General features: G+C 44.9%; 1 protein-coding gene across 2 annotated transcripts; it reads right to left on the bottom strand.

Moving 5' to 3' along the window:
• Positions 1–108: 108 nt before the first annotated feature.
• LOC135239238 (metal transporter CNNM4) lies at positions 109–25,546 on the bottom strand. Of its 2 annotated transcripts, XM_064307771.1 has the most exons (7): positions 24,123–25,546; positions 17,770–17,913; positions 16,893–17,027; positions 14,798–14,967; positions 10,695–10,795; positions 6,734–6,902; positions 109–6,257 (listed from the first exon to the last, which is right to left on the bottom strand). In XM_064307771.1, the coding sequence occupies exons 1-7, from the start codon at positions 25,513–25,515 to the stop codon at positions 6,000–6,002; spliced, it is 2,370 nt and encodes a 789-aa protein (XP_064163841.1). In that variant the 5' UTR covers positions 25,516–25,546; the 3' UTR covers positions 109–5,999. The 2 variants fall into 2 exon arrangements, with proteins under 2 accessions (XP_064163841.1, XP_064163840.1); XM_064307770.1 differs by lacking the exons at positions 109–6,257; positions 6,734–6,902 and adding an exon at positions 7,604–9,057 and having other exon boundaries at positions 10,699–10,795.
• Between the last annotated feature and the right edge of the window lie 1,006 nt (positions 25,547–26,552).

Raw genomic sequence — 26,552 nt, 5'->3', positions numbered from 1 at the left:
CATTGGTTTAAATGAACACATGCCAGGGAAAATGGAGGTACACTACATTTACACTTCAAGCATAACTCCCATCTGTGCTCTGCCCCCCTTCCCAAAATAATGTTAAGAAAACAAAACAAACAAACAAAAAAAAACAATAATAGTGCTTTTCACAATTACTGACATCCTACTTTTTACAGTACAAAAGTAACTTCTCAGAACTTGAACATGTCAAACTCTACAATCTGAAATATCTCAAAAAACATCATTACAACCATGGAAATATGGCAAGACATTCATACCAGAAAAATAAATAAATCGATACATAAATAAAGAAGCAAACAAATAAAAAATAAAATAATTAAATTTCATTTCTTCATTTTATTTGCAAGAGTGGGAAATATGACAGATTAAAAAAAGGTAAATAAACAACAAAAGACAATGATGACTTGCTTTTTAGTTCCAAATATAATACATGTCTCTACCATAGAGTGGTACTGTGACTCCAACAGTACCACTCTATGGCAGAGACATGTATCATTTTAGTCCCCAATATGATACATGTCTCGACCATAGACTGGTACTGGGAGTCCAAACGAACAGGGGTTGGTCTGAAGCACAAGTGACAGGGTTAGACTGAAGCATTTCCATGGAAATGGCTGTTTGTACCGTTCCTACACCTGGGACACCTCCTTCCCTGCTAAAGTGCTTATCTGTGTGAGTCCAGATGGCCAAAAAGAACATTGTTTAAGCGGGGACATAAGGCTCTGTGACCCCAGGAAGAGTGCGGGAAGAAGGAGAAGGCTGGGTCACTTGACTTGTCACGCCAAGGTGGGAGCGCAGTAAAAACGAGCAGCGTTTGGTGAGGGGGGGGTGAATTTCTGTTCTCTCATTTTTGACTTATCTATAATACTTTCTTTGCACAGCAAAAAGTACACTGGCTGAAGGTGCAACAGCACTGTCAAGGGATTCAAACTGGCAACCTTTGGGTGGGTTACCTAATCCAACGTCCCTACCATGGTTACAAAATTTCATGGTCATTAATTATGACTGAGACACTGCACCACAACAATACAATTACAATGAAAAACATCAAGGTGAAAAGGTAACAGGGAGAAAATACTGGACCAGTAAATTAATAACATGGAAAAAAGGAAGTACAAACAATCAAGAAGTCAGTCATTAGTGATTTGCTGCTTTTTAAATCCCGCCCAGAAAGGAAAATGACTAAGTAGTCAACTCTGGCGCACTGAAATCAAAGGCATCTGCCATGAGATATTGAGATGTACACAGTCCCTTGACATATAAATAAATAATAAATAAATAAATAAATAAATAAATAAATAAATAAGGAGCGAGGGCAGCACACAGTTGTACGGGTGGTTACACTGACATGGTGTGTGTGGTTGAATTTCTCTTTGTGGAAAATGGGCTCTGTGCCTGGAAGTGCACCTCTAAATTTTAACCCTCACCTCATTGTAATCATCAACTGTGTGCTAACACCAACCTCAGCTCCAAAAAATAAAAATAAATAAATACGAATGAGTAAATAAAAAAAACCTGGATCTAAACTCCCTTTCTGCCACATTCCTCAGAAGCAGAAGGTTTTGGAAAAGCAGGATTAACGTACCAAACCAAACCCCCAAGTTCGTGTACAAAGGGATTTCAATGTTAAGCTGGGCAGCGGGAGTACTCTTTCCTACCTTTGCCCAGTCAGCAAGACGCTGTTTCACTGTGCAGAGTGAGGAATGCATCTCGGCTACCGACCACTGCATGGGGAATAGAGAAAGGGGGCTGGGTGTGTTCAATCAAAGCACAAAGTGATTTCCCGTCAGCTGTTAACAGCAGTACTTTTCATCTTAAGCTCAAGATGAAATAAACAGAAACCTTGTGCAAGTACTGAAAAAAGTAAAAGATGTGCTACTTTAAAATGTGTTACTGTGAGAAACAAGGCTAAAACCACTCTGCGCTTTAATTGAACAGAATAGACATAAAAAAACACTTGCACAACACAACCTTTCCATTAAATGTGACACACGAACAAACGACGACAAGAATGCAAATTTGGTTGTCCTTTTAGAGTTGTTTTTTGTTTTATGCTTTATCAGAGGCAACATTCATGAAACACTTGCGCAACCATGCAAAGATTAGTCTAATGCATGTTTCTTTAAACATATTATATACAATAAATTTATTTTTGGCTGTGACAACAGCCCCTGGGAACAGCAGTTTCCCTCACTGATGCTGACTGCTTGACTGACTGGTTCCCCCAAAGCAACAACAGTACCTTAGTGTTAACACTAGATGACATAAAGGCACTAATAAGGAGACACCACATCATATTCTCAGCCCCTGGAAACAGTCTAATCTTGTATTTTTTTCTTTTTTAGCAACACCCATTTGAGGAAACTGAGCAATAATTTCACATTTTTTTAGCACATCAGATATTTGTAAGTGTACTAGTACTTATTTTAAACAGAACCTTCATCCCTTAGGATATCGTTTATGAATGGAAGTGCTTCTTAAACAAGAATACTTTTCTCCACCCTACTTCAAAAATATGATCTCTTTAGCTGATTTTGCACCGCATGGTATTGGCTCAACTCGACTCGACTCTACTCGACTTTTTTGGTTTTACATTGGGCAATAGTTGTGGATAGTACCTGGTACCTGGTACTTTTTTGGTATCACCTCCGCCGAGGTTCCAAGTGAGCTGAGGCAATACCAAAAGGTGACATGAAAACACTGCAGACCACTGATTGGTCAGAGCAACGCGTTTCATGCGGCGTCGCTAATAACGACCAGCTACATTGATGGGGGTACTATCTGCAGTGGAAAACGAAGTAGCCTACCTGGTACCAAAAGCGAGTAGAGTCGAGTCAAGTTGAGCCAGTACCATGCGGTGGAAAAGTGGCTTTTTACAAATGTAGTGACTTTTTTTTACAGATGTAGATTTCCAATACAGTATTTCACATCCATTTTCCAGATGCCCTTAATCACTGAAATACACCAGCAGTAAAAAAACAAAAAAAACAAACCATCAGTTATCAATTTACCTGCTGGAAAACTGTGACCCAGTTAAACAGTAGCTATGTGAGGGTCAGGTTGAACCACTGGCCCCTGGAATAGGACAAAATATTCTTTGGAATGCCATAGCTTCACTTCCAAGGCAGAGTCCATTTGTCACTGGGGAGGTGCACTCTTCATACCTCCCTGGTCTTTTTGAAAAGGAGTTTCTGCCACAGACACAGGTTCATTGACACAGGGACAGTAACTCTGAATATGAGCCATCTGCCATCTTGGTTACTGCTGGCACAGTGTCTTTGTCCGAGGGGAGAACAGGTAGGAATCCTGGATTTAAGAAGGACCTCCCCCAAGTGGACAAATTATGTTACAACATCTACACCAGTGTACTTGACCTTGACCAAACAAAGAACAGTAATTAAACAAAATCACTTTTATCACCTACATCTGTAGCCATAGGCACTACTTGACCAGATGCTTGATCACCTGAATAATTACACTTCCATTTATGTTTTGATCAAATAAAACACCGCAACATAGGAGAGGTGGGGAGACTCAACACTGACACAGCATTGAAGAAGGCCCACACAATGTCTTACCCCCCCCCCCCAAACCCCCACCCAAAACAAACAAACGCAAACCTAGAAAAACACAACAGCAATGAACCACAGTTTAAAGTTACAAACAGTTGATCAATTCCCTTCATAAGTCCATTCATAAGTCCAGTTTAGTCCCTTTCCAATCCTAATATACAGTGCCCCAAAATGGTAGCAGGTCTATATCCTGCCCACAAAGAGCCTTTTCAGGCAGAGGTGATGGGTGACACCTCTCTTCTTCTGGTACAACAAACAGAAGGAGCCACAGATGCACCCCAGTATAAGATACTTCATTCTAAAAAGCAAAATTGCGGGCACAGAAACCCCATCAGCTTATTATATTCTAGCATATATACATAATCTCCAAGCATTACCTCTATTGCTTTGAAACCTCAAAATTTCAACCAACATTGGGGTGGGGTTTGGGGGGGGTGGGGGAATGGGTGGTAAATCTCACAGTCTGATGCGGGCTGGGGTTGGTGAATGGGGTGGGAGTGCTACAAAACTTCACAGTGGTTATTGAAAGTGCTGGAGACCAATACTATGGTATTAAAAAGGGGTACCTCCAATGTCTACCGCACAGTGGGGTAGTCTACTGCTGTAGGGAGTGTACATCTGGCCCATCCGTTCAAGTTCATCCCAAAAGCAGCAGGGACGGGCCAGGGAGTGGAAGGAACCCACAGAAGGACCCAGATTTAGCTTCCCTGTGTGTGCCTGCTTGCTCCCTGACTGCGGAGAAATAAATAAATAAATAAATAAATAAATAAAGCAGAAGCCATGTGGGAGTTCAGTACAGATGGTCCTTAAAGCATTAACTTCACAGATAACAATAAGTCTAATCAAACTGTAGATTCCTTCTATTGCACTAAGGAGAATATTTTAAACTAGCCAAGACTGTAGGGCTGTCGAGGCTGTGTTCGTGTCTTTGTGCCACGGTGGCTGCCACTATCAGCTAATCAGATTGGCAGCCGAAACAAGAAGTCTTTAGCAAGACGAAAAAAAAAAAAACACAATAAAAACGAGTGTAAAACTGAGATAAGAGATTATAAAACAGAATATACAACACACAATAAAATCTCAAGAATATACACATTAAACAGTTTTGCAAAATAAATATAATAAATCTCATATATGATATATATATATCTATCTATCTATCTATATATATATATATATATATATATATATTTGGGAGGCGGGTGTCCAGGTATATGGGGAGCCTAGCAGCCAGCCACCAGCGCACTCCTAAAGCTTTTCTGCCTCAGCCACTCAAGGCTCATTGCGATACCAGGAGCTGACTTACTCTGAAGGAAGACCAATCATGTTCTGTCAAACATGCCCAAACTTTGCCCTCGCTGCCCAAAAAGGCTGTGCTTTCCCCGCACTGCTACACAGGCCTCTGTCTTCCTAAAGCCCACAGTGGACCCCTCGGTCCAATTTTTGGGGGAAAACATGCCGACTTGGGATTTCTTTGAGGGAATGTATTGCTAGTGTCAGATGAATCACACAACAGAGACATTATGCACACACACACACACACACAGACACACACACACACACACACACACACGTTGCCTTGGAGACTGTGAGGGAGAGTGACTCTGTGCTGGTGTAGTGTAAGAGTTACAGCGTGACCCTCTGAAACCCAAAAAAATCATGAGGTTCACAGGAATAGTGTCTGTGTGTATACTAATATATTTGTATAAAACAGTAAATTGATTCTTTCAGTCTCTGTTCTTGCTGATGTGTGCCCCCTTGTGGATGAAGGTGTGTGGATGTGCAGTGCGTGTGATTTTCATCTTTCTGAGGTTGTGGCATACTGTAGGGCCATGTGCGAAGGCCACATGCTATACAGCAAGCCAACCCCACCAACAAGAACACAGACACTTGCTTATGGGTTTCTGGGTGTCTCCACCCTGTTACATGAGGCAACAATCCTGAAGCTGATGGTTTTTCTTTTCATGTTTTGTTCTTAAATTAAGTTAAACTTCTCACAAAGATCTATAGAAAGCCACAAATTGTGGTCTTTCTGCACAAACTTCACTCTCACATCAAGAGTTCACTCTCATTCACATGCCTTCCTGACCACTGACATACCACACTACAAAAACCCCCATCCCCCATCCCTTGGAACAGTGTCCAACAAACACACACACACACACACACACAATCCCCAGAGCTCTGTTTACATCTGTGAACAGTATAGCTCTTGTCTTGCTCTTCCTGCAAACACACACACACACTCTCTCACACACACAGAGGTTGGGGACAGGTGGGAGAGGATACTGTGTGTAGGCTTAAAGCAGGTACACCACTGTGCTCTTCCTGTTCCACTTCAGCAGTGTGCACCCCCCACACCCCCCCCAGCTCCTCCACACAGCTTCCCTCTGCTGCAGCCCCTCAGATGGTGCTCTCGGTGTGGGCGTGGGTGTGGAGCTGGCTCAGCATGTGGGCGTGGTTGGGGCGGCTGGGCGGCAGGCAGTTCTGCTCGGTCAGCAGCGAGGTGGTCTCGTCCGGCCCGTTCTCCGTGGGCTCGGCGGGCTGGGCCGGGGGGAGCACGGGCGGGTCCCCCAGCCTTTTGTGCTCACTTTCAGGGGACTGCGGGGTGCTGTCCAGCCGCGACGCCATCAGCCCATTCTGGTACTGCGAACGTGTGATCTGAGGAGACGGGGAGAAGGACGGCGAGAGAGCGTGAAGAGCAGTCCGCACTCGAGACACACCCTCTCTCTACAGATCCTGTAAAAGCAAACCGAGAGTTCGCTGCATGACAATCTGATTTTTTACCAGTGTTACACAGCCTTATTTTACAGAAGAATCGGTTTGAATCGCCCCCCTCAAATTACAGCATCACCTACACAAGATCAGAATTGGTCAGGTGTAGTCACTGACCACTGCTGTAATAACAAAGCACATTCTCTCATCTCACACCAGTCTTAGTCTCATCACACCATGCGGTAAGGTTAGATGGAGAAGGGAGTGATGGTGAAAGAGCACAGCAGTGAAAAGGAGAGACAGGGGAGACAGAAAGGATTGGATGTTGGACCACGAGCCGAATGCAGAGCAGGACGACCCACGAGGCAGCCCCTGGTTTAACGTGTGCGAGTGGACACGCTAAACCGCAGGGAGTGCGTTACCTTGACGAACTGCACGTCGGAGAGCGCGCGCACGCTGAAGTCAGGGGTGTAGTGCGGAGACGGCGAGCTGTTGAGCTGGGTGTTACTGCCGCTGATGGAGAGGGACTCAGAGCGCTCTGCGCAGGTCAGAGAGGCCGAGCGGTTTAGACCACTGAGGTGGGATGGAACACTCTGAAACACACACACACACACACACAGTAAGGTAGGAACAAACACTGACTGACACACACACACTGTAAGGTAGGAACAAACACTGACTGACACACACACACACACACACACACACACACACAGTAAGGTAGGAACAAACACTGACTGACACACACACACACTGTAAGATAGGAACAAACACTGACTGACACACACACACACACACACACACTGTAAGATAGGAACAAACACTGACTGACACACACACACTGTAAGATAGGAACAAACACTGACTGACATACACACACACACACACACTGTAAGATAGGAACAAACACTGACTGACATACACACTGTAAGATAGGAACAAACACTGACTGACACACACACACTGTAAGATAGGAACAAACACTGACTGACACACACACTGTAAGATAGGAACAAACACTGACTGACACACACACACACACTGTAAGATAGGAACAAACACTGACTGACACACACAAACTGTAAGATAGGAACAAACACTGACTGACACACACATTGTAAGATAGGAACAAACACTGACTGACACACACACACACACACACTGTAAGATAGGAACAAACACTGACTGACAACACACACTGTAAGATAGGAACAAACACTGACTGACACACACACACTGTAAGATAGGAACAAACACTGACTGACACACACACACAGTAAGATAGGAACAAACACTGACTGACACACACACACACACACACACACACACACACACACACAGTAAGATAGGAACAAACACTGACTGACACACACACTGTAAGATAGGAACAAGCACTGTGTCCTGTGATGTTGGTCAGTGGGTTAGGGAAGGGAAGCTGCTAACAATGGCCTGTACAGAACAACACACAAACACACACACACACACACACACACATATACAAATGCACAAGTAAACAGTGTGTGGACACACGCAAACGCACATGTGCAGAGACGCACACGCAAAGCTACAAGCAAACATGTGCAGAGACGCACATGCAAAGCTACAAACGCACATGTGCATGGAATAAGTGATAGTCCTGTGACTGCCCTCATAACACGTTGTTCGTGGGAACAGCTTGGAATACATGCTTACTTCCCAATGTGCACCCATGGCCATGCAGTTTTCTGGAAAGGGTGTGAAGCAACACTCTGCCCCCACCAACTTAAAACCAACTGCAACAAACTCCAACCCTCCCCTCCTTGGCCTTCCTATGAACTTCTGAGCTTCAGCTCTCCCAGCCCCCCAATGGACTTAGCAATCACCACTTTCCTTGCTTTAAAAACAACATCCAGCATCATAAAAATTTCCAGTACCCAGATACTGTACGCAAGTAGGTCTGATCTTGGGATATTCATCTGCTATAACCCTTTTGAGGATATCATAGCCTGCTTAATGTAAATCAAATATGTAACTTTATTTTGGGTTTGGGTGGATTTGTTTCCCCTTGGGTGTTAGCAATAGCATTTTTTTGATACTGACGGACAGCAAGATGATATCTGACTGAGGTACGATATGTGGGGGGGGGGGGATACCCCCTCCTCACAGCCATTTTGTGCTCTGTGAGAGTGTTACTGTACATTGCGAGTGAGAGAAGAGCCCCAATCCAGCAGCCGTGTCCCACCCATCACCCCCCGGCCCAAATTCCTCTGTAGCAGAGCCTAGACTGTAGCGATGAGGCCTTGGAAGAACACCTCCAGTTTGGTGCTAAATACACCTGGACAGGTGTCTCAGTGTGGGTCCCTGCCTCTGCATCCTAAACTGGTCAGGGACACTCACTTTCTGTAGTGGTGTTATTTGAACTTTTATGAAGAAATTAATAAATATTCGGTTCATTTCAGTTTAAAAAACACCTGTTTGCGCTGGACTGGAGCTCTTGAGTAATGAGAAACCTGTTCCCCCACCCAGATTAGCCTCTCCAGGTTAGCCCACCCAGGTTAGCCCACCCAGATTAGCCTCTCCAGGTTAGCCAAACCAGGTTAGCCTCTCCAGGTTAGCCAAACCAGGTTAGCCTCTCCTGGTTAGCCCACACAGGCCCCAGACATGCAAAAGATTTTACCTGGAAAGCGAGAGAACAGAGAAAACCTCTTTAGAGAGAGATGGCGCGGACGAGACGATGCCACTGAGGGAGAGAGACTGGGAGAGACAGCTGAAATAGGACGACAAATGGAGAGAGAGAAATACAGAAAGAAAGAGATAGAGAGACATAGGGAGATAGAGGGAGAGGGGTATACAGTAAAGGAGAGGATACACAGAGAGACAGTGGGATAGGGAGGGAAGAGAGATGGATGCTTGGATTTAAACAGGTTGCCCATGGACCTGCCGACAAAAAAACTACAACTGAGGATGTAAACAAACAAGGGTAGTACCATGTGGGGGTCAATGCCATTTCAGTTCAGTCATTTCAGGAGACTAAGGCCCATTGTGTCTTAAGAGGATTTTACAATTAATTTCCTAAAATGACTGAACTGAAATGTAGTTGAAATAGACAAACTGTAGTGCTGCCATTAAACTTAAGACTGGGCATGTAAACTGAATTTAATCTGATATGAAAATACATAAGGCATGTGAGGTAGACAGCATTTTAAAAGTACAGTAAACATCATAAACCATGAAGGGGGCAATAACTACACACACACACACACACACACACGCACGAACACACATACACAAACACCACACACAAAAAAGCAAATACATTTGACATGACTGACCATAACCTGAATTGTGAGGGACATACAAACTAACTGTTGGAGACTTTTATGGACATAAAACAAAGAAACAATAAAAAAGGCGGAGAGAGAACAGAAAAGTAGGAGGGAGCTTGGAGAGAGAGACACAAAAGAGAAAGCAGCACAGCTACATTCCCCCATGACCGGTAAAAGTGTGAGACCTGAGAGAGAAGGAGAGAGTGAGAGAGAATGCACAGAAAAAGTTTCTGAAAGAAAGCCAGAGATTTATACAGGGAAAGAGACAGAAAGCATAAATATAAGAAGCTTATTATGCTGGTGAGAGACACGGATGCGTTTCTTTACCCTCTGTCCTGTAATGCCTCAAAAAAGGGGGTTTAATACAACATTTAGACAACATTGTACAGTACAGTGTCTGTCTTAGTTGTCATACTTATTTTCAGCCACTAGGCGTCAATAATGCAGAATCAATGCCTTAACCATCAGCAGTTTCCAGTTAATCTCACCCAATAGTGCAACAATGAGTGCATCGTCATCAGTCATTAGAGTTACTTGAGTGATAAATTTCCTTTATCCAATACTGACATAAAAGACAGAGTGATGCAGACACAAAAACACAAACACCGCCCGTGCAGCAGATTCCACCACCCCGACTATCACTGCTGTGTGCCTCCGCAGCTACATCAACCAGCTGCAATACTCCTAAGCACATCAGCACATCAGTTTTATAGCCAACAGTTTTAGCTTTGCAAAACGGAAAATTAATGCACTCTAGCCTTCGACTGATTTGACGGTAACATCATTTGAATGTGAACTAATCATCTTCTCCCCAGACCTTTTTGGTCCAAACAGCCAAAGAATTCTAAAATACATAAATGCAGGGTAACAAACAGACCACTCATTGAGAGGATGTAGGCGGAAATACAATTTCAAGGAGTTACCTTAGCATTAAGAAGCCTGCCTGTCAAAAGCACATTACTGGCCATTGAAAAGCCTTTTTATAAGAAGAGGAGCCAGAGAAAGAGATGGAGAGAGGGAGGGAGACAGTGAGAGGCACAGAGACAGGACAAACAGACAGGCGGGGTGGGGGTGATACTTACCCAGGGGGGGAGAGCTCAAAGCCATGACACCGTAGTAGGAGAAAGGTCCCGTCTCGAACTTCATGTTCTCGTTCCCCGCCTCCACCTCAACCCGGCCCTGAGGGGCAAAAAAACATAAGTTTGAGACCGTAGCGATAACCCAGAGGTGCTTGACTGCTGGATTCTTTTTCAGAAGCAGGCAGACGTTTCCACTGCCCCTCACCCCCCCTCCCCTTCTGAAAAACAAGCAGACCCCCTGGGTGAATCTATCTGTCGTCAGAACAGAGAGAAACACCAACAGAAAGTTCACAAAGGTCACCTTAAGAAACACTGTAAAGGAAAAGAATAATGTGTTGACTTTTCTCTCTGAGTCTAAATGCAGCGGTCAGCATAACCTACTCTGTACTTGGACGCAGGACTGGGAAGCCATGCTAACCCTGGTGTAAAGACTCACACAAACATGGAGCACATCAATCTCTGGGACATTTCAACTGGTGACAAGGGGCCGAAAGAGAAGAGAGGATATGGTCCACAATGATGAACTGGCCCATAAATCCAGCAGGTGGCAGTTGGCCTTGCACTGTGTCATTTGTTTTCTAGATTGAGTGTCAGGCCTCTTCTAAATACCAGTCACATGTCATTAGTGTGTGTGTGTGTCTGTGTGTGTGTGCGCGCGCATGCGTGTGTGTCTGTGCAAGTGTGCAGGCGTGTGTGTGTTTGTTGGTTGTCTGAGGAGGGGTCAGGTAGAATTCGGTTGCAGAGGACTAAGAGACATGGGGGGAGGGGGTTCTAGAGTTCAAACAGTACACCGTAGCATAATCTGTCTGGGAAAAGATGAGCGAAATAGTTCATTTTAATTGATCTGTTCCATTTCACTTCAGAAGAAGAGACCTGCTGTATTGGTATCAGTTGCAGGGATGAACAGGGATTTAATGGCTCCTGTGATGCTACTGTTTCCTGAGGCCACACCCCCCGGCAGGAGAGCTCCTCGGACATCCTGTCAGTGACGTGTGGTATTGGGGTGTTGAAGGTCAGGGGCTCAGGTGAGAGAGGCCCTCCATCTGCACTACTCTGGAGGTGTTATGTGGTACCTGCCCTGGAGCCAGCACCCCACACCCTGCAACCAGACCCCCCCTCTCCGATTGCACCAGGAGAATCACTGCCATATCCCCTTACCACTGCTGGCCTTACACACCATACTGACACACACACACACGGACACGTACACACACACACACACACACACACACACACACACAAACACGCACACACACATGGACACACACATGCACACGCACACACGCACACACACATGCACACGCACGCACACACACACAAACGTAGGAAACCTACCCCTATAACAGTCAGCTATCAGATCTACATGTCAATTTTGCCTGTAAGTTATGGAAGACAATATGTTTACATTAAAATATGTAAATGTACAAAATGTAATCTTATAAATGTCGCAGGGCCCTGACCCACAGATTAATCTGTAAATGCTCAGCTTTCAATGACAGCGGCAGAAAAATTTGACCAAGCTTATTTAACAACGACTCGGGCTGGATCATAAAACCACGCGATTCTCAGTTCAGGGAGTGATGTTGTGTGCAAAAAACCTAAACTCGGTCGGGAGGAAAACAAGCCTTGAAAAAAAGACTAGGAAATATTTATCAGCAATCATCCCCGCAGCGTGGTGGACTGGGCTCTGATTGGCACCCCCCAAAGGGGACTGGGGGCGGGGTTAAATTTGCCCTGACCCCCAGCCGCGTGGATCTCCGGAGGAAGAGGAAGGAAGACCGCATTCCAGTTTAAAGACCACAGCAGTCTTCCTCACTTTTGTTCTGCTCATAGGCTACTGCTGTTTGTGAGGAAACATTGTACAGAATTGAGGATAATTTTAACATATCGAATACTGGCTCATAATAAAGACTACACGTGAAGATGCATTTATTCTCGACACAAAGACTTGACATATTTTATAATAAAAATGCTATAGAGAAGTAACTGACCAGTGATTGACATGCATGTAATATGAAATTAATGTATGAGTGTGAGTTTGTGCACTGCAAAAAAAAAAAAACCATTAAAAAAAAACATTGTGTACAAAATCATGTAAATTTTTTTTCAAAAGGACAGTGCCTTCCTTTGTTATAAATAGTTTGTATGCGTGTGAGCATACTGTGCGAATATCAGTTGTGTGGGTGACCGCATGAAGGTCATGCTGCAAAGGTCACTGCGGGCTTTCGCTCCGGGGAACGTGTGTGTGTGTGAGTGTGCGTGTGTGTGTGTGTGTGGGCTAGGAGAGGATTAGCGCTGTGATGCAGGGTGTAGACTCCTCTCTTACGTAAGCGGGATAAATTAGCGGAGGACAGACCTGCAGGTCCCAGCTGAGCCACTCTCACCCCCCAGAGAGGACACAGCTGCTCCTGTCCTAACGGAAGCACAGACCTGTCAGTCTGCCACAGCATGTACATGTACACACACACACACACACACACACTGACCTTCACAAGAACACAGTAACACACAAACCTGACCGTCACGCAATGTAATACACATGTACATATGTATATACATGGACACATATACACACACACCAAATTTCTCATTATGATCTGTTTCTATGTAAAGATAGAACCAGTCTAATTTTATGCTCATTAAATATTGCTGTGACCACATTTAACAGCATCTGACTGCTGTGCCCTTTGGCTTCAAAGTATGTCAGATAGGAGCATTTATCTCAACAAGCAACATTAAAAAACTGCTGACTTCGCCGTGCACACAGATTCAAAACTCCATCGCAGAGGATGGCTCAGGCTTGATGCGATATGGTGTGCTGTGAGGTAATTGTATTGGAGAGGCTGGGATGTGGATGTGACTGCATGTGACTGGATAAGAAGGGGTGTGTTGTCATTGAATGGGAGGGGCTGGGATGTGGATGTGACTAGATTTTACTGGATAAGAAGGGATGTGATGTAATTTGACAGGATTGGAAGTGATGTGAAGTTTGGAATGGGAATGGATGTGATGAGCTTAGACTCATCACATCCATCCTTAGGCTAGAGATGCCCACAGTGGTGCACATGTGCAAATACACACTCATGCACACACACATGCACTCAGTTACAACCTCTGTCTTAGTGTTGCGTTTCCATTTGTCTTTCCTGCATGTGTTTATCTCATTTTCTTCCGGTTTATCATCAGATTGGCCATTTCCGTCTCCGGTTTCCCTTGGTTTTAAAAAGCCACAGTATGCCATTTACCAGTGGAGACTAGCTTTTCAGGTTTGTGCTCTGTACTGGTGGACTGTGATTCGTTGACTTTGCGTGTCTGAACTCCTCTTGTTTGACTTTTGATTCTCATCTAACCCTTCTGGCTTGTTTGCTGACTGGATTTCGTGTTTGACCATTGACTCATTATATTCGACTCTGACTCTTGCCTTAGCCCTACTAGCGTGTCTGCCCAGTGGATTTTGTGCATTTGACTCTGTTTTATTCAATTTGACCTCCATTTTAATTTTCTCCTCTGCTCGCCGCATAGTGACTCCGGTCAGTTAGAGTGTTCCCAGCTAGATAACAAATCCTTCCATTGGGACACTATTTTGTTATTTTGTTTTATTATTTGTCCTTTATTATTTTCGAAGGTGACTGGATATCATTTTAAATCTCCATTGGGGGTACGCTATTCGGGCTTGTGGTCTCAGCCTGCAGATGAAGTGTCCCGGAGCTCAGTGCTGAAAGCCACACCGTACCCAGCAAGCCATTGAAGACTAGCCAGGTTAGATCATTTTGGACAGGCAGATAGGGACTGGAGTTGCTCATTCCTATAACCAATTCCCCACTTATTTACTTTATGCTTTTTCCTTTTACGGTCTGACCTAGATTGGTCATGACCGTGCACTCAGAAGCCAAACATCTTCCACCTTCCATTTGCCCTGCTGGATAAGAGCCAAATCAGCTTAGGCTAAACACCGCCAGCCGAAGGACACAAAATCCTCACCCAATTCACTGCACGGCGCATAGCAACACAAAGGGGCTGGTCCTCCATCCCATCCCAGCCCACTCTGTCGCTCCGTCCCCCCCGGCCTGGCCGGAGAGCGGGAGGGGGGGGCACGGCATACCTGCAGGATGAGGATGAAGTAGTCGACGGCCTTGCCACGCTGGTAGACGTAGTGCTGGGGCGAATGCTTGCTGCCGTCGCTGAACTTGATCTCCTGGATGACGTGTGGGTGCCGCAGGATCCTCAGCAGCACCTTCTCAGTGATCTGGAGCGGGCTGAACAGGCTCACCTCTGGGGAGGGACGAAGAGGGGCGGGGGGTTAGGGTGAGCGCTCCACAGTGTGCTGTTGACTCACAGACACGGAGCCACTCTGCTCTTACCAACACATATTTGCTTCTTCGTCTTTTCGCCCCACAAAACGCTCAACCGCGACTATGTCGGCAAAGTGTGATCCATGAGCCAGGCCTCGCAAAGACAAAAGTCAGAGGAAGATGCTTCATGCGCTTAACAGGCGGAGGTGCCGATCAACCCGGCGGAGGCTTCTAGAGCACAGCGAGACACCACCATCACAGCTGAACAAAACCCTCCCTTCCGTGGGAGATGCCAGAGCCAACCGTGGGGCTGCCAGCTACAGCTACCAATGGTCTGGTCTGGCTTTGATACCCAACCGTGGGGCCATTCCGTGCACTGAAACGGTGCCTTAACAGGATGAATCACCCCTGTCCGCTTTTAGCACCCACAATGCTCTGTGATGAAAATATAATGAAAATGAACAGACCCCAACTCTGACATGCAGCCTGCCTGTTCTTAGCTCACAGACATGCATTCTGTCTGTCATTAGCTCAGCAACAGCTATCTGGGAGCCAACTGGCTTCAGTGCCTGGCTTTAAATAGTTTTCATATGACATCTGGGCAGATTCGTGGCAGTATACACAGACATGCGTGTGCATAAGTGCAGGCATGCTGTATGTGGACACACCCGAGTGCTCACCCAGTCAGACTCACCCTCCAGCAGTAATGGCCCTGTCGGGCTTTAGTTGGGATTTGGGTAATTTTGTCCTTCCCACAATGCACAGCACAGACAGGTGATGCCAGAAGCCCCACCCCCTCAGACAGATCCAAGTTTAGCTAGCTCTGTGATAGGATTAATGATGTCAGCCACAGAATGTCAAGGCGGGATTAAAGAGGCCAGGTGTTTGACTTCCTTTGTCAGGACAAACAACTTTCTTGTGTGTGTGTGTGTGTGTGTGTGTGTGCTTGCGTGTGCGTCTGTGTGCCTGTGTTTGTGGAAGACAGAGAGCGGTTTATCTATGTGTTTGTTCTTCTATCTGACCCAACACCAATTGTGAGAGACAGTATTCTGGCTGTCTTCAGAATAAAAGAGGAATATCTAGCTAGAGTTCTATTTTTGTCCCGGCATCATTTAAAAATAGTGTTTAAAATGTAGAAAAGTGTAAAAGCTCAGCATGCTGCATTTCACTGTTGATGCTAGCCCAGCACACAGCAGGCCTGGGGCAGCATGCCAGGGTTATATATAGTCCTGCTTTGCACTGGCATCTGTGGCATAGTACAATGCTGCAGTGCACAGCAGTGCACGGTGATGTACTGCAATTTGAATTCTGCAGTATGTGTTCATACACAGATGCAGCTTACGGCAGGGTTTTAATATTACTTCCTCCAGGGGACCTGATTCTTTTTAACCCTTTGAAGAGTAGGTTTTTGGGATGTTTTTCAAGTCAGTGTTCCACAGAACCACTGCTTTCACTTGCCAGTAGTGATTGTTCCATCGGCATTAGAATGTCAGTTAAGAAAATTTTAATCACATATTTGTGATCTCACACCATAAAGGGTCAAAAATGTTGCATGCAGGCCAAGCATTTTCCACATGCCATTTGTAAAACTATTTATGAATATGATGCGTGCTTGCAAACAAAATGACAGCGCCTTCTTAAATTATGAATAACTGTTACTTATTGCTCTGTCATTAGTGGGAATCATGCTGACACTGTACAACCGCATACTTGGACATGTCACAATTCTGTTGATGCATCTAGATGGCTTTTTTTCCCTACCCAGTGATCAACCGGCCAAGATAGCGTCTATGGTGGGATGCATATGGCCAGCAGGTAGTTTATTGTGTTAGTGTTGCGCCCAGTGTTGAGTCACAGCGTGCAGTTGTACAGTGGTACACTGGTACTCTTACACTGTCCACTCACCTGTAGCCAGAAAGCGGTGAGCAGCCAGCATTAGCTGAGGTGAAATCTTCACTTTGGATTCAGTCTCTTGTTTGAACACAGAAAAGTCTGGCTTATTTTTGTTATAGGCCACTTTTGTCCTGTTGCGATTATCAGCTGAAGAGACAGGTAAAAAGACAGCAAAATCAAAAAACAAATATTTCCAAATCCAAATGCAGAGAATCACAATATTCACCATAATATTTTTTTTGTCAGTTTTTTTAAATTATGCTTTTGTGCCATAACAGGAAATGGGGTCAGCGAAACTAACACACACATGGGAAACAGCAGGTCAGTTTAGCGCTGGGGAAGAACGTGAGCTGCACACACGATATGATACCAGCATTAGCCGGACTTGTGCATATCAAGACAAGCACAATATCACAGTAAAAAACTAGGTGGGAAAATCAACAGTGGTAAGTAAAAAAGGGTCAGCGCAAAATCAAACAGTACACAGAAAAGACCCGGGATCGCATGGGGATCGTACGGCTCAATTCATTGAAAACGAGACGTGCGATTTGGAAAGCCAACACTGGAGGGGAAGAAACATTCAAATGCGATCCCCCATAACTGCTGGTTTAAACATTGCTAAATTTTATTGTTCCTACAAAATTATTTATTGTTCCTGTTTTAAGACTCAATATCAAGTTTTGAAATTCTTGTATACATTTTGACATCCCTTTCAAAGTCAGGAACATGGCAGAGTTCCAAACAGCCTCCATTCTGGTTAGTATCTTATTAAAGGTTTTACTGTAAGCAGACTGGAGCTAGGCTAACCGAAGAGCAAAAGGTCTAGGAAACTGATTAAGTGACAGACAAAGCTAAGTCAATTTTAGCCTTTGACGTGCTGCAGACTCACTGTAGAGGTCGGACTCATCCAGGATCTCAGACTTGATGATCTCCTCAATGACGTCCTCCAATGTGACCAGACCCAGCACCTCATAGAAGGGATCCCCCTCTCCCTCATTGTTCACCTTCTGCACTATGGCCAGGTGGGATTTACCTGAGGCAGACAGAGAAGCTGTTATACTCCCTGGACACACACACACACACATACACAGGCACAAATGGCAAGGGCACTCAAAACCATTCTTCCTTGATTTTGTGCACTTCCCTGATTTTGTGCACTTGATGATTCATATATTTGCTAAGCTACTTATCACCAGTTATGTAGTTTCTGTCCTCCAGAAAAGTGCTGCATGTACCCACTGATTGATTGCAATAGCACAATCAATTCACATTCACATTGGCATAAGACGTTAAAAAAAAAAAAAAAACCAAAACAATTTTGCTTTATTCTTTTGTTTTACTGTGCATATGTATGGCTACAAACATTGTATTCAGAGTGTACTATAACTCAAATTTGAAACAAAGAATAAAGTTTACAAACTTTTAAATACATACAACATAATAAATAAAAGCTATGATCAGAGATGTGTTTAATCAATTAGCAGATGCTGTGGTGTGCAGGGGGAGACTGTTATGGATCTCCGATGACTTCCTGAGTGCAGCGAGAGAGAAACAGAGAGAGGAAAACAAAATGAAAAAAGGAGATTGACAGAGAGATGGGGGATGGAGAGAGGGTAGAGCAGTGAAATATTGACCCTCCTCGCTCTCTTCTTTCCCTCACTATTTACCTCTCTCTTTCCACCATGCCTCTTTTTTCTTTCTCTCATTCCCTTCTCCCACTCTCTCTTTCCCCTTCTCTCTCTCCTGCTCTTACCCACCCTCTTTTGCATCTCTCTCTCTCTCTCTCTCTCAGCTGACAGGTTAAGGACATAAGTGGTGTGGTGCACTGAGAGAAAATGATGACCCTTCATTCTAAGCAACAGAGTCAGAAAAGCTCACATCTCCCTTTGCTGTAGTGGACAACGCACGACCGTACAACCCCCCTCCCCCAACCCCATTTCTAAAACAACAGACCGTGCAGTTATAAACAAGATCAACATGCCTTCACGTTGAGGCAAAAAAAGGACAGAAGTCATATTTTATATTTTAATCAGACACAGGCAGCAGCGCAGGGCTCTGACTGGCTGGAGGGTTTGCCAGTCCAAGAGTGACTCAGACACTGAGGATTGTGACGCATTACATCATTCTGGTTTCCCTTGACAACACAAAGTTACAGGGAGGGAAGGGGATGGGGAAGGAGGAGGGTGGGGAGATTATATAATTATGTCACCCCTCTGGGCGTTATTAGCGGTCATGTGCAAATGGTAATGAGGGAGCTATGGGCTAACTGGCTTGTATCTATTATAGGAAAAATATCAACACAGTTAACAGCACAGTGATATGGGAGATGTGCGTCAGACGAATACGCATGTTTTTTTTTTTTTTTTGCCCAGATGTCTCTGTCACCCAAAAGATGATTTTGCGTACAACATGGTGCAGAACGACTTAGAACGCACTCTCAGGAATAACACTCAGGCTGCAGGTCCATTCAGTTCCACAAAACTCATCTTTGCTAGTCATGGAGGAACCACAACTGCTGGTGAATTCATAATATATAATTTACAAAAACTTGTTTTTTCTGAAATATCCCTTTATCACACGCACAATATGAGAGCACACCCATTTCATCCATTGGTGGTTGGGTTAACCATAGCCCTAATGAAACAGGGTCAGCCTGTCCTTCCTCAGCTCTCCTCCAGGTCACACCCCCTCCTCCGGCATCTGGCCACTCCACTTTGCTCTTGGCCCTGGACTTTGATGAGATCATAATCACTTCCTCTGAGTGATGTCACAAAACACGTGTATGGACTAAACTTAGTCAGACAATGTTTCATAAGGAAATACCTCAGGGAAAAGAGGAACAGCCACTTCACTTCAAATCATCAGAGAGTCAGAGTGCATGATTCTGTGTGTGCATGCGTGCGTGCGTGTGCATGCACCTGTGCGTTTGTGTGTGTGTGTTTGTGTGTATGTGTGTGTCGTCTCAAGGCACACAAGTAGGAGTTGTGCAGTCATAGATTGCCCACTTAAACCAATACGGAAGCCGAAGCATTAATTTCAGCTTAAATAGCCCCTCCTTCCAGCTCTGTTAATCAGCCAGAAAACAATTGAAGAAATGAGGGTCTTGCTATCATATTGCAATTCACTGGCCAATCAGACACTCGCTGACTCAAACACGGCCAGTCACAAATAAGTGTTTGACATTTAACAGAACCAGAGGGATGTTTTTTGGGGGGACAGCAAATTTAGTAGAAATGCATGGATACACACTACCGCTAAAAAGCCACATTTTTATGAAACAACATTTTGCAAATTATCAGTGCTCAAGATGCAAAAAAAAAAAAAAAACATATTCAGAGCTGATTTCAATGTCGCTTCTTGAGTTAACAGAAACTCTATTCACTTTAAGCTCTGTTCACTTTAAGTGTTATAAATATACTAGGCTCTGTCTATCACAATGGCAGAGGTGAAAAAAAACTGGTGTCCACATAAAGAAAATAAGAAAAAGAACACTCCTCCCTTCCCATCACCTTTCCCTTTGTCTCCCTTTCTTTCTTACACCTCTTTGTCACTTCCAAATGTCTTTCCTTCCAGATAGTGAATGCTGTGACTAATAAAGGGTATTTGCAACTTAAGTACAATGTGGTGAAAAGGTCACAGTGGAATGGATGCACTGAAATTTCATCTCTTTCACAACAGGAGGCCAGCTCTATGGTGGTGAAGGGCTAGTTAGTCTGGATCCAGCTGTACATTGTGAAAGGGATATTATGAGCCAGTCTGTCTCCAGGTCTACAGTAGGAAAGGGATAGCCTATAATAAGCCAGTCTGTCTCCAGTTCTACAGTGGAAAAAGGGGTATAATTAGCCAGTCTGGTTCCAGCTCTACATTAGGAAAGGGATATAATGAGCCAGTCTGGTTCCAGCTCTACAGTGGGAAAGGGATATAATAAGCCAGTCTGGTTCCAGCTCTACGGTGGGAAAGGGATATAATGAGCCAGTCTTGTTCTAGCTCTACAGTGAGAAAGGGATATAATGAGCCAGTCTGGTTCTAGCTCTACAGTGGGAAAGGGATGTAATGAGCCAGTCTGTTTCCAGCTCTACAGTGGGAAAGGGATATAATGAGCCAGTCTGTTTCCAGCTCTACAGTGGGAAAGGGATATAATAAGCCAGTCTGGTTCCAGCTCTACAGTGGGAAAGGGATATAATGAGCCAGTCTGGTTCCAGCTCTACAGTGGGAAAGGGATATAATGAGCCAGTCTGGTTCCAGCTCTACAGTGGGAAAGGGATGTAATGAGCCAGTCTGGTTCCAGATCTACATTAGGAAAGGGATATAATGAGCCAGTCTGGTTCCAGCTCTACAGTGGGAAAGGGATATAATGAGCCAGTCTGGTTCCAGCTCTACATTAGGAAAGGGATGTAATGAGCCAGTCTGGTTCTAGCTCTATATTAGGAAAGGGATATGATGAGCCAGGTTGTTCTTAGATTCCTTAGGGTTCTATAGCAGATAGTGTCATCCCTCTCCACTTAACTGCAACCATGTTACTGTGCCATGTTAGGGTTCCAAACCAGCTCTGTCGCACAACTCACCTGGCTCCGTACATTTTAAATACCCCCCAAAAGTGTATATTTGATGGAGTGAATAAGAGAACGAGAGCGAGAGAGAGAGAGAGAGAGAGATGCAAATACAAGAGCTGCCACTGCAGTCCATCACTGTGCCAATAAGGAGGGCCATGCGTTTGTTTCTCTGAGTGAGGTGATTTATTTAAAGCATACGCAGTGGTTTATTTATTTATTTATTTATTTATTTATGCATGCATTTATTTACCAGCAGACAGCCGCATCCGGGATGGCTTACAGAGCTTACACACTACAACTGGATGCTTACTGACAGAGCATTCAGGGCTCTTGCAATATTTACTGAAAACGTGTTACATTACAAACCCTGCTCTAATTACATTTAATAAAAATGTCTCCTTAGAAACCTTGCCCTCCTTGTATTTATCAAAAATGTCTCAGCTGTCCCCCAGTCTTATGACATCTCTTTTTTAAAATAGTGTCATTCATTCATTCATTCATTCATTCCAAGCCCTACTCTCATTACATCTTCCAAAATATCCAGTTAGCAATCCAACCCTTGCTAGTAAGTGCACCTTTCCAAAAGGAAACCGACCCTGTACACCCAAGGTTGCTTACCCAGCCCCTCACCACTACTCCACACTGCCCCCTATGGGCTGTATTGAGCAGTGGAATTAGAATGGAGCACAGCTCTTGCTGAGCATGCTCACACTGAAGAGCAGTGAGTGGTAGCCATGCCAGGATATAGGCTGTGTGGAGCACAGACATGAGGGGGGTAAATGAGGAAGATCGACTACTGGAGAGGGGCATAGCTATCAGGAGACAGTTTCAAAATCCAAGGATAGAATGCTGAAAAACAGCAATACCCAACACCTGTGTTTTGGCTGAAGCCCCATTTGCAGATCTAGAGACTGTGCCAGGGAACTCTTCACAAGATGGACACTGGATATGACAAAACTTTGACTGTGGGGCAACCGTGAGTGGAGAAATGATGGACCACACACTGGAAAGAACACATCAGTCAGCCCTGTTCCCCAGTTATTTTTGGTTCCACACTGACCGGAGTTGCACACCTGTTCAGGGAACAACTCCCAGAACTCATGGGAGGTGAATGTGGAAGTGTGATGTTTATTTAAGCTCATGGAACACCTTGTCCTGCTTTGGTCTTTGAGGTATTTACAAAAAATAAAACAAATACACAGACAATAATCAGAGTCCGTGCTGACTGTGGAATTGGACCTCTGCCAAAAACTGGGGAACAAAATGTGTTTTGTGTAGTAGCGTCAGTCCAGAATTCTCCGCATGCTTCAGCTCGGTCGACTGAGGCAGGCAAAGACTGCAGGGACTGTCTCTGTGGTTTCTCTTCACGCAAATACGATAACAGATTACACATGAGGATTTGGGTTCAGAATCACAGCACTGGGCATTTTTAGTCCTGATAACACGCTTTTAAATGTGTGGGCCTATTATCAGTGAAATTCTTAATGGTAAGGTTGTTTTTTCCTCTTCAAACATATGCACCATTTGCTAAAACACTTACTTAGATACAAACAAGTACCTTGGTGTGATGTGTTTGGGATTTGAACCCACAATCTACTGATGTTCCAGCTGTCATTTTAACCCGAAAGCAACAGAACTCTGACACATGTACACATGTTCTCTGTTGCTCTATGCCGGTTCATTGAGAGTCAGGGATGGAGAAAGAGTGAGAAATGAGAAATTATGCCAGTGGACTATGGACTCTGTCAGCAAACAGCTTCTCAGTTTGCCTGATTTTGAAGATAAAGAGAAAAGTGGAATGTTTATGAAAGGTACATTGTTCATTTATGTTTGGTCAGAGCAGGCCAGTCAGGTGATGAAGCTGAAGCCTGGGGGGTAGGTAACATCAGGGAATCATACACAATTGCTGATCAGTTCATCAATACACAGTAGACACTTCTTATTATCAGACATGGGCAGGGATGATGCTAAACCTGAGGATGTTTGTGTGCATGTGTACCCAAAAATGTGTCTATGCGTGTGTGTGCACGTGCATGTGAACAACAGCCCATCTGAGGAGGCACGTGCGTGCGTGGACATGGACGTATGTTTCAATGTGCACCTGCGTGCAAACATGTTTCCCTGCATGTATGTGCGTAAGAGTGCTATAGGAATGTATCCACCATAAGTTTAAAACCACCAGAAGATGGCAAACCTTCAAGATGGCAAAACAATCAGACATCAGTGCAATGAAGTCTGATTCTGCTTGATATGCTGTTATTTGTTTTGAACATACAAGAAAAGTTCAACTTTGTTGTAAACATTCAAGAAAGCATGTGTGGAGGGTCTTGGTAACACAATAACAAGGCTTACTATTGAGAAATCTCAATGACATGCATCGTTATTTGTTCTCAATTTTTGAACACTTGACAATTGTGAGGCAGAACATAAATATGATGACCTCAGCAGGCTAAAAAAAAACACAATGTATCCTCCATAGGAAGCCAACTTTATGTGCGTAATGCAATTCTTATCTTCTCGGACTTCTCGGACTTCAAATATCCACTGAAGCAATTAACGCGTTCGCCTGCATTGTTCTAATAGGCTACCTGGACCGGGAATTCGCTTTCAAGGCTAGATTATGCACCAACAGAACCGGAATACCATCACTCACAGAAGCGCGCAGCACGAGACAATTAGGACGACTCACCTTTCTTGAACTCTTCTAGCATGGCGTCGAGTTTGGTATCGTGGAAGACGAAGTGGACCGGGTGGTTGTAGAACTTGGTGATGGTTTTAAGCGTTGTGCAGTCGTCCGGGTCCACGAAAGCCAAATCTTTGACGTACAGAATGTCAACAATGTTCGAGCGTTCCTCGTCGTAGACCGGGATGCGCGTGTAGCCGCTTTGCATTATCTCCGACATGGTATTGAAGTCCAGAATCGCGTCGATATGGATCATAAAGCAGTTGCTCAGCGGCGTCATCACGTCTTCCACGGTCTTTGTTCGGAGCTCCAGTGCGCCCTGGATAATGTTCAGCTCCTCTTTCACCAAATCGTTGTAGGGCTCTGTGACTTTCAGCATCCCTACAAGCTTCTCCCGGTTGTACACAGTGCCAATCTCCTGGCCGAGCACGCAGTCCAGCAGCTTGCTGACCGGGAAGGACAACGGGAAGGTTAATACCATGAAGAACTTCGTCACCGTGATTGTGTTTGCCCCAACAGCCAAACCGTGGCGAGAGCACAGTGCCTGGGGCACGATCTCACCAAAAATAACGATGCCAACCGTGGAAGCGACCACAGCCCCCAGGCCGGAGCCGATCAGGTCGTCCAGAAGGATTGTGAGTGTAGTGTTGACCAAAACATTCCCCAACAGGAGCGAACAGAGCAGGTAGTTCCCTTTGCTGCGAATAGGCTCTATCTTGCGAGCGTAACGCTTCTCTTTGTCGGTGCCACAACTTTGGACTATGCGGAGCTCCATGGGGTCCAGGGCCATCAGCCCCAAGTTTAGCCCACTAAACATGCCGGACAGTACCAGCAGGCAGGAAATCAGGATGGCCTGAAACCATATCGGCATCAGCGGCTTTTTCTCCTCAACCACCAGCATCCTGCCATCGCTGTCCCCCAGCAAGTGCCACCTGTCTTCGGGACTACTCTTGACGCACAGACCATACTCCTTCTGTGGCTCGCTCTTGCGGAGCGGTTTAATGTTAATTCCGAGCACCCCCGATGTGCCCAGCTTACTGACGTTCATGTAATTGCTGATGGTGATGTCTTTGGTAAAATCGGCACAAGTCCTGTTAATATTGTCATTACTGTTTCCCTCCTCTCCGCTGTCCCCGTGCTCCGTGAACCTGATCTGTGACCAGGTGCCAGAGTTCATATGCACCCCATAAAACCTGAGCTGGACGCTGCTCTCCTCCGTTACCTGGATGACTCCGTCATCAGTGGTCGTGGCTGGTTTGTCGCTCTTTTCCAGCCGCATGCCCAAGATCCGGCTGCCGCTGATCCCCTCGACAACTGTCTCCATTCGCCCAGCCACTGCGCCCCAGAGAAAAACGATCAAAGTTAGAACATACCCCTGTCCACTCCATTCTGTCGCCATGTTTGTTTCACTCTCTGCGAGCAGGGAGCTGACGTCATCTACTCTCGTTTCCCGCAACCCGCCCCCTCTATTAACATAACTCCTTCCGCAACGCCTACCGGAGCGGTCAGGTACAGAACGGGTTTGTGTTCATGGGGAGGAAGTGTGTAAACAAACAATCAAATGTGACAGCGCCTGGAAAAACATTTTGAACAAAACACAGATCAGAGTCTGCAGAGATAAAATATTCGCATCTCTAAGTTTAAATCTGATGCGACATGTTTCAGGATATTTGCGTACATGCTAAGAATAGTGCATTCCATTGTAAATTAATTTAAATTAAAATAAATACATATTTTTAAAAACCGCCTGCTTTGCATTTGTTGGGCGGCAGCAGACTCTGCATAACGACTGTGTATCTGTAGGTTAAATCAATTTTACGGCATAGAAGCATCCACAATGTATTCAGGATAACATTTCTGAATTCTGTGATCATTTTATTTGTTCATTTTTGGTGGGCTTGTAGACTAGCCCAATAAGTCCAACGAAAGGGCAATTCTGCGTGTATTCCATGTATTCCTCTGAAACTGGTGGCAGATTATTGCCGGAATAATCAATAGTCTTTCTCGTAGGTTTTGTATGCTTCGAACCAGGTTACTGGAATTATCACCACCCGACGTCGCCCAGCTTCATTTGACAGTAGAACAGTACAGTAAATTATATGCTTGAGTTACAGTTGTCATCATAATGACGCCCGGCTGTTACGTAAAAGCACATGGCATCCGTAGCGTGCCCATCTGCACTCCTCAATATCTGCATCTTCCTGGCACCGTTCCCTGCGCGCGGCGCGGTACTGCATTGGGGACCTAGGGCAGCTAACCCACGAGGATTTATTGGAAAAGCACCGCGGCTCAATCTGCGCTGCCGTGTCAAGTTTCCGATCAGAGACACCTCTGTGATGCAACCTCCACCACCGGTGGCCCTCTGACATTGATACGGCGTTGTTTCACCCGGTGGTCAGTACATTCACAAGAGCTATAGCTGAATTAGCGATAAAC

The sequence above is a fragment of the Anguilla rostrata genome, chromosome 14, assembly GCF_018555375.3.
Source record: "Anguilla rostrata isolate EN2019 chromosome 14, ASM1855537v3, whole genome shotgun sequence".
Lineage (NCBI taxonomy): Eukaryota > Metazoa > Chordata > Actinopteri > Anguilliformes > Anguillidae > Anguilla > Anguilla rostrata.
Note: the sequence above shows the minus strand (reverse complement) of the source record. Positions and strands in the feature narration are given on the sequence as shown.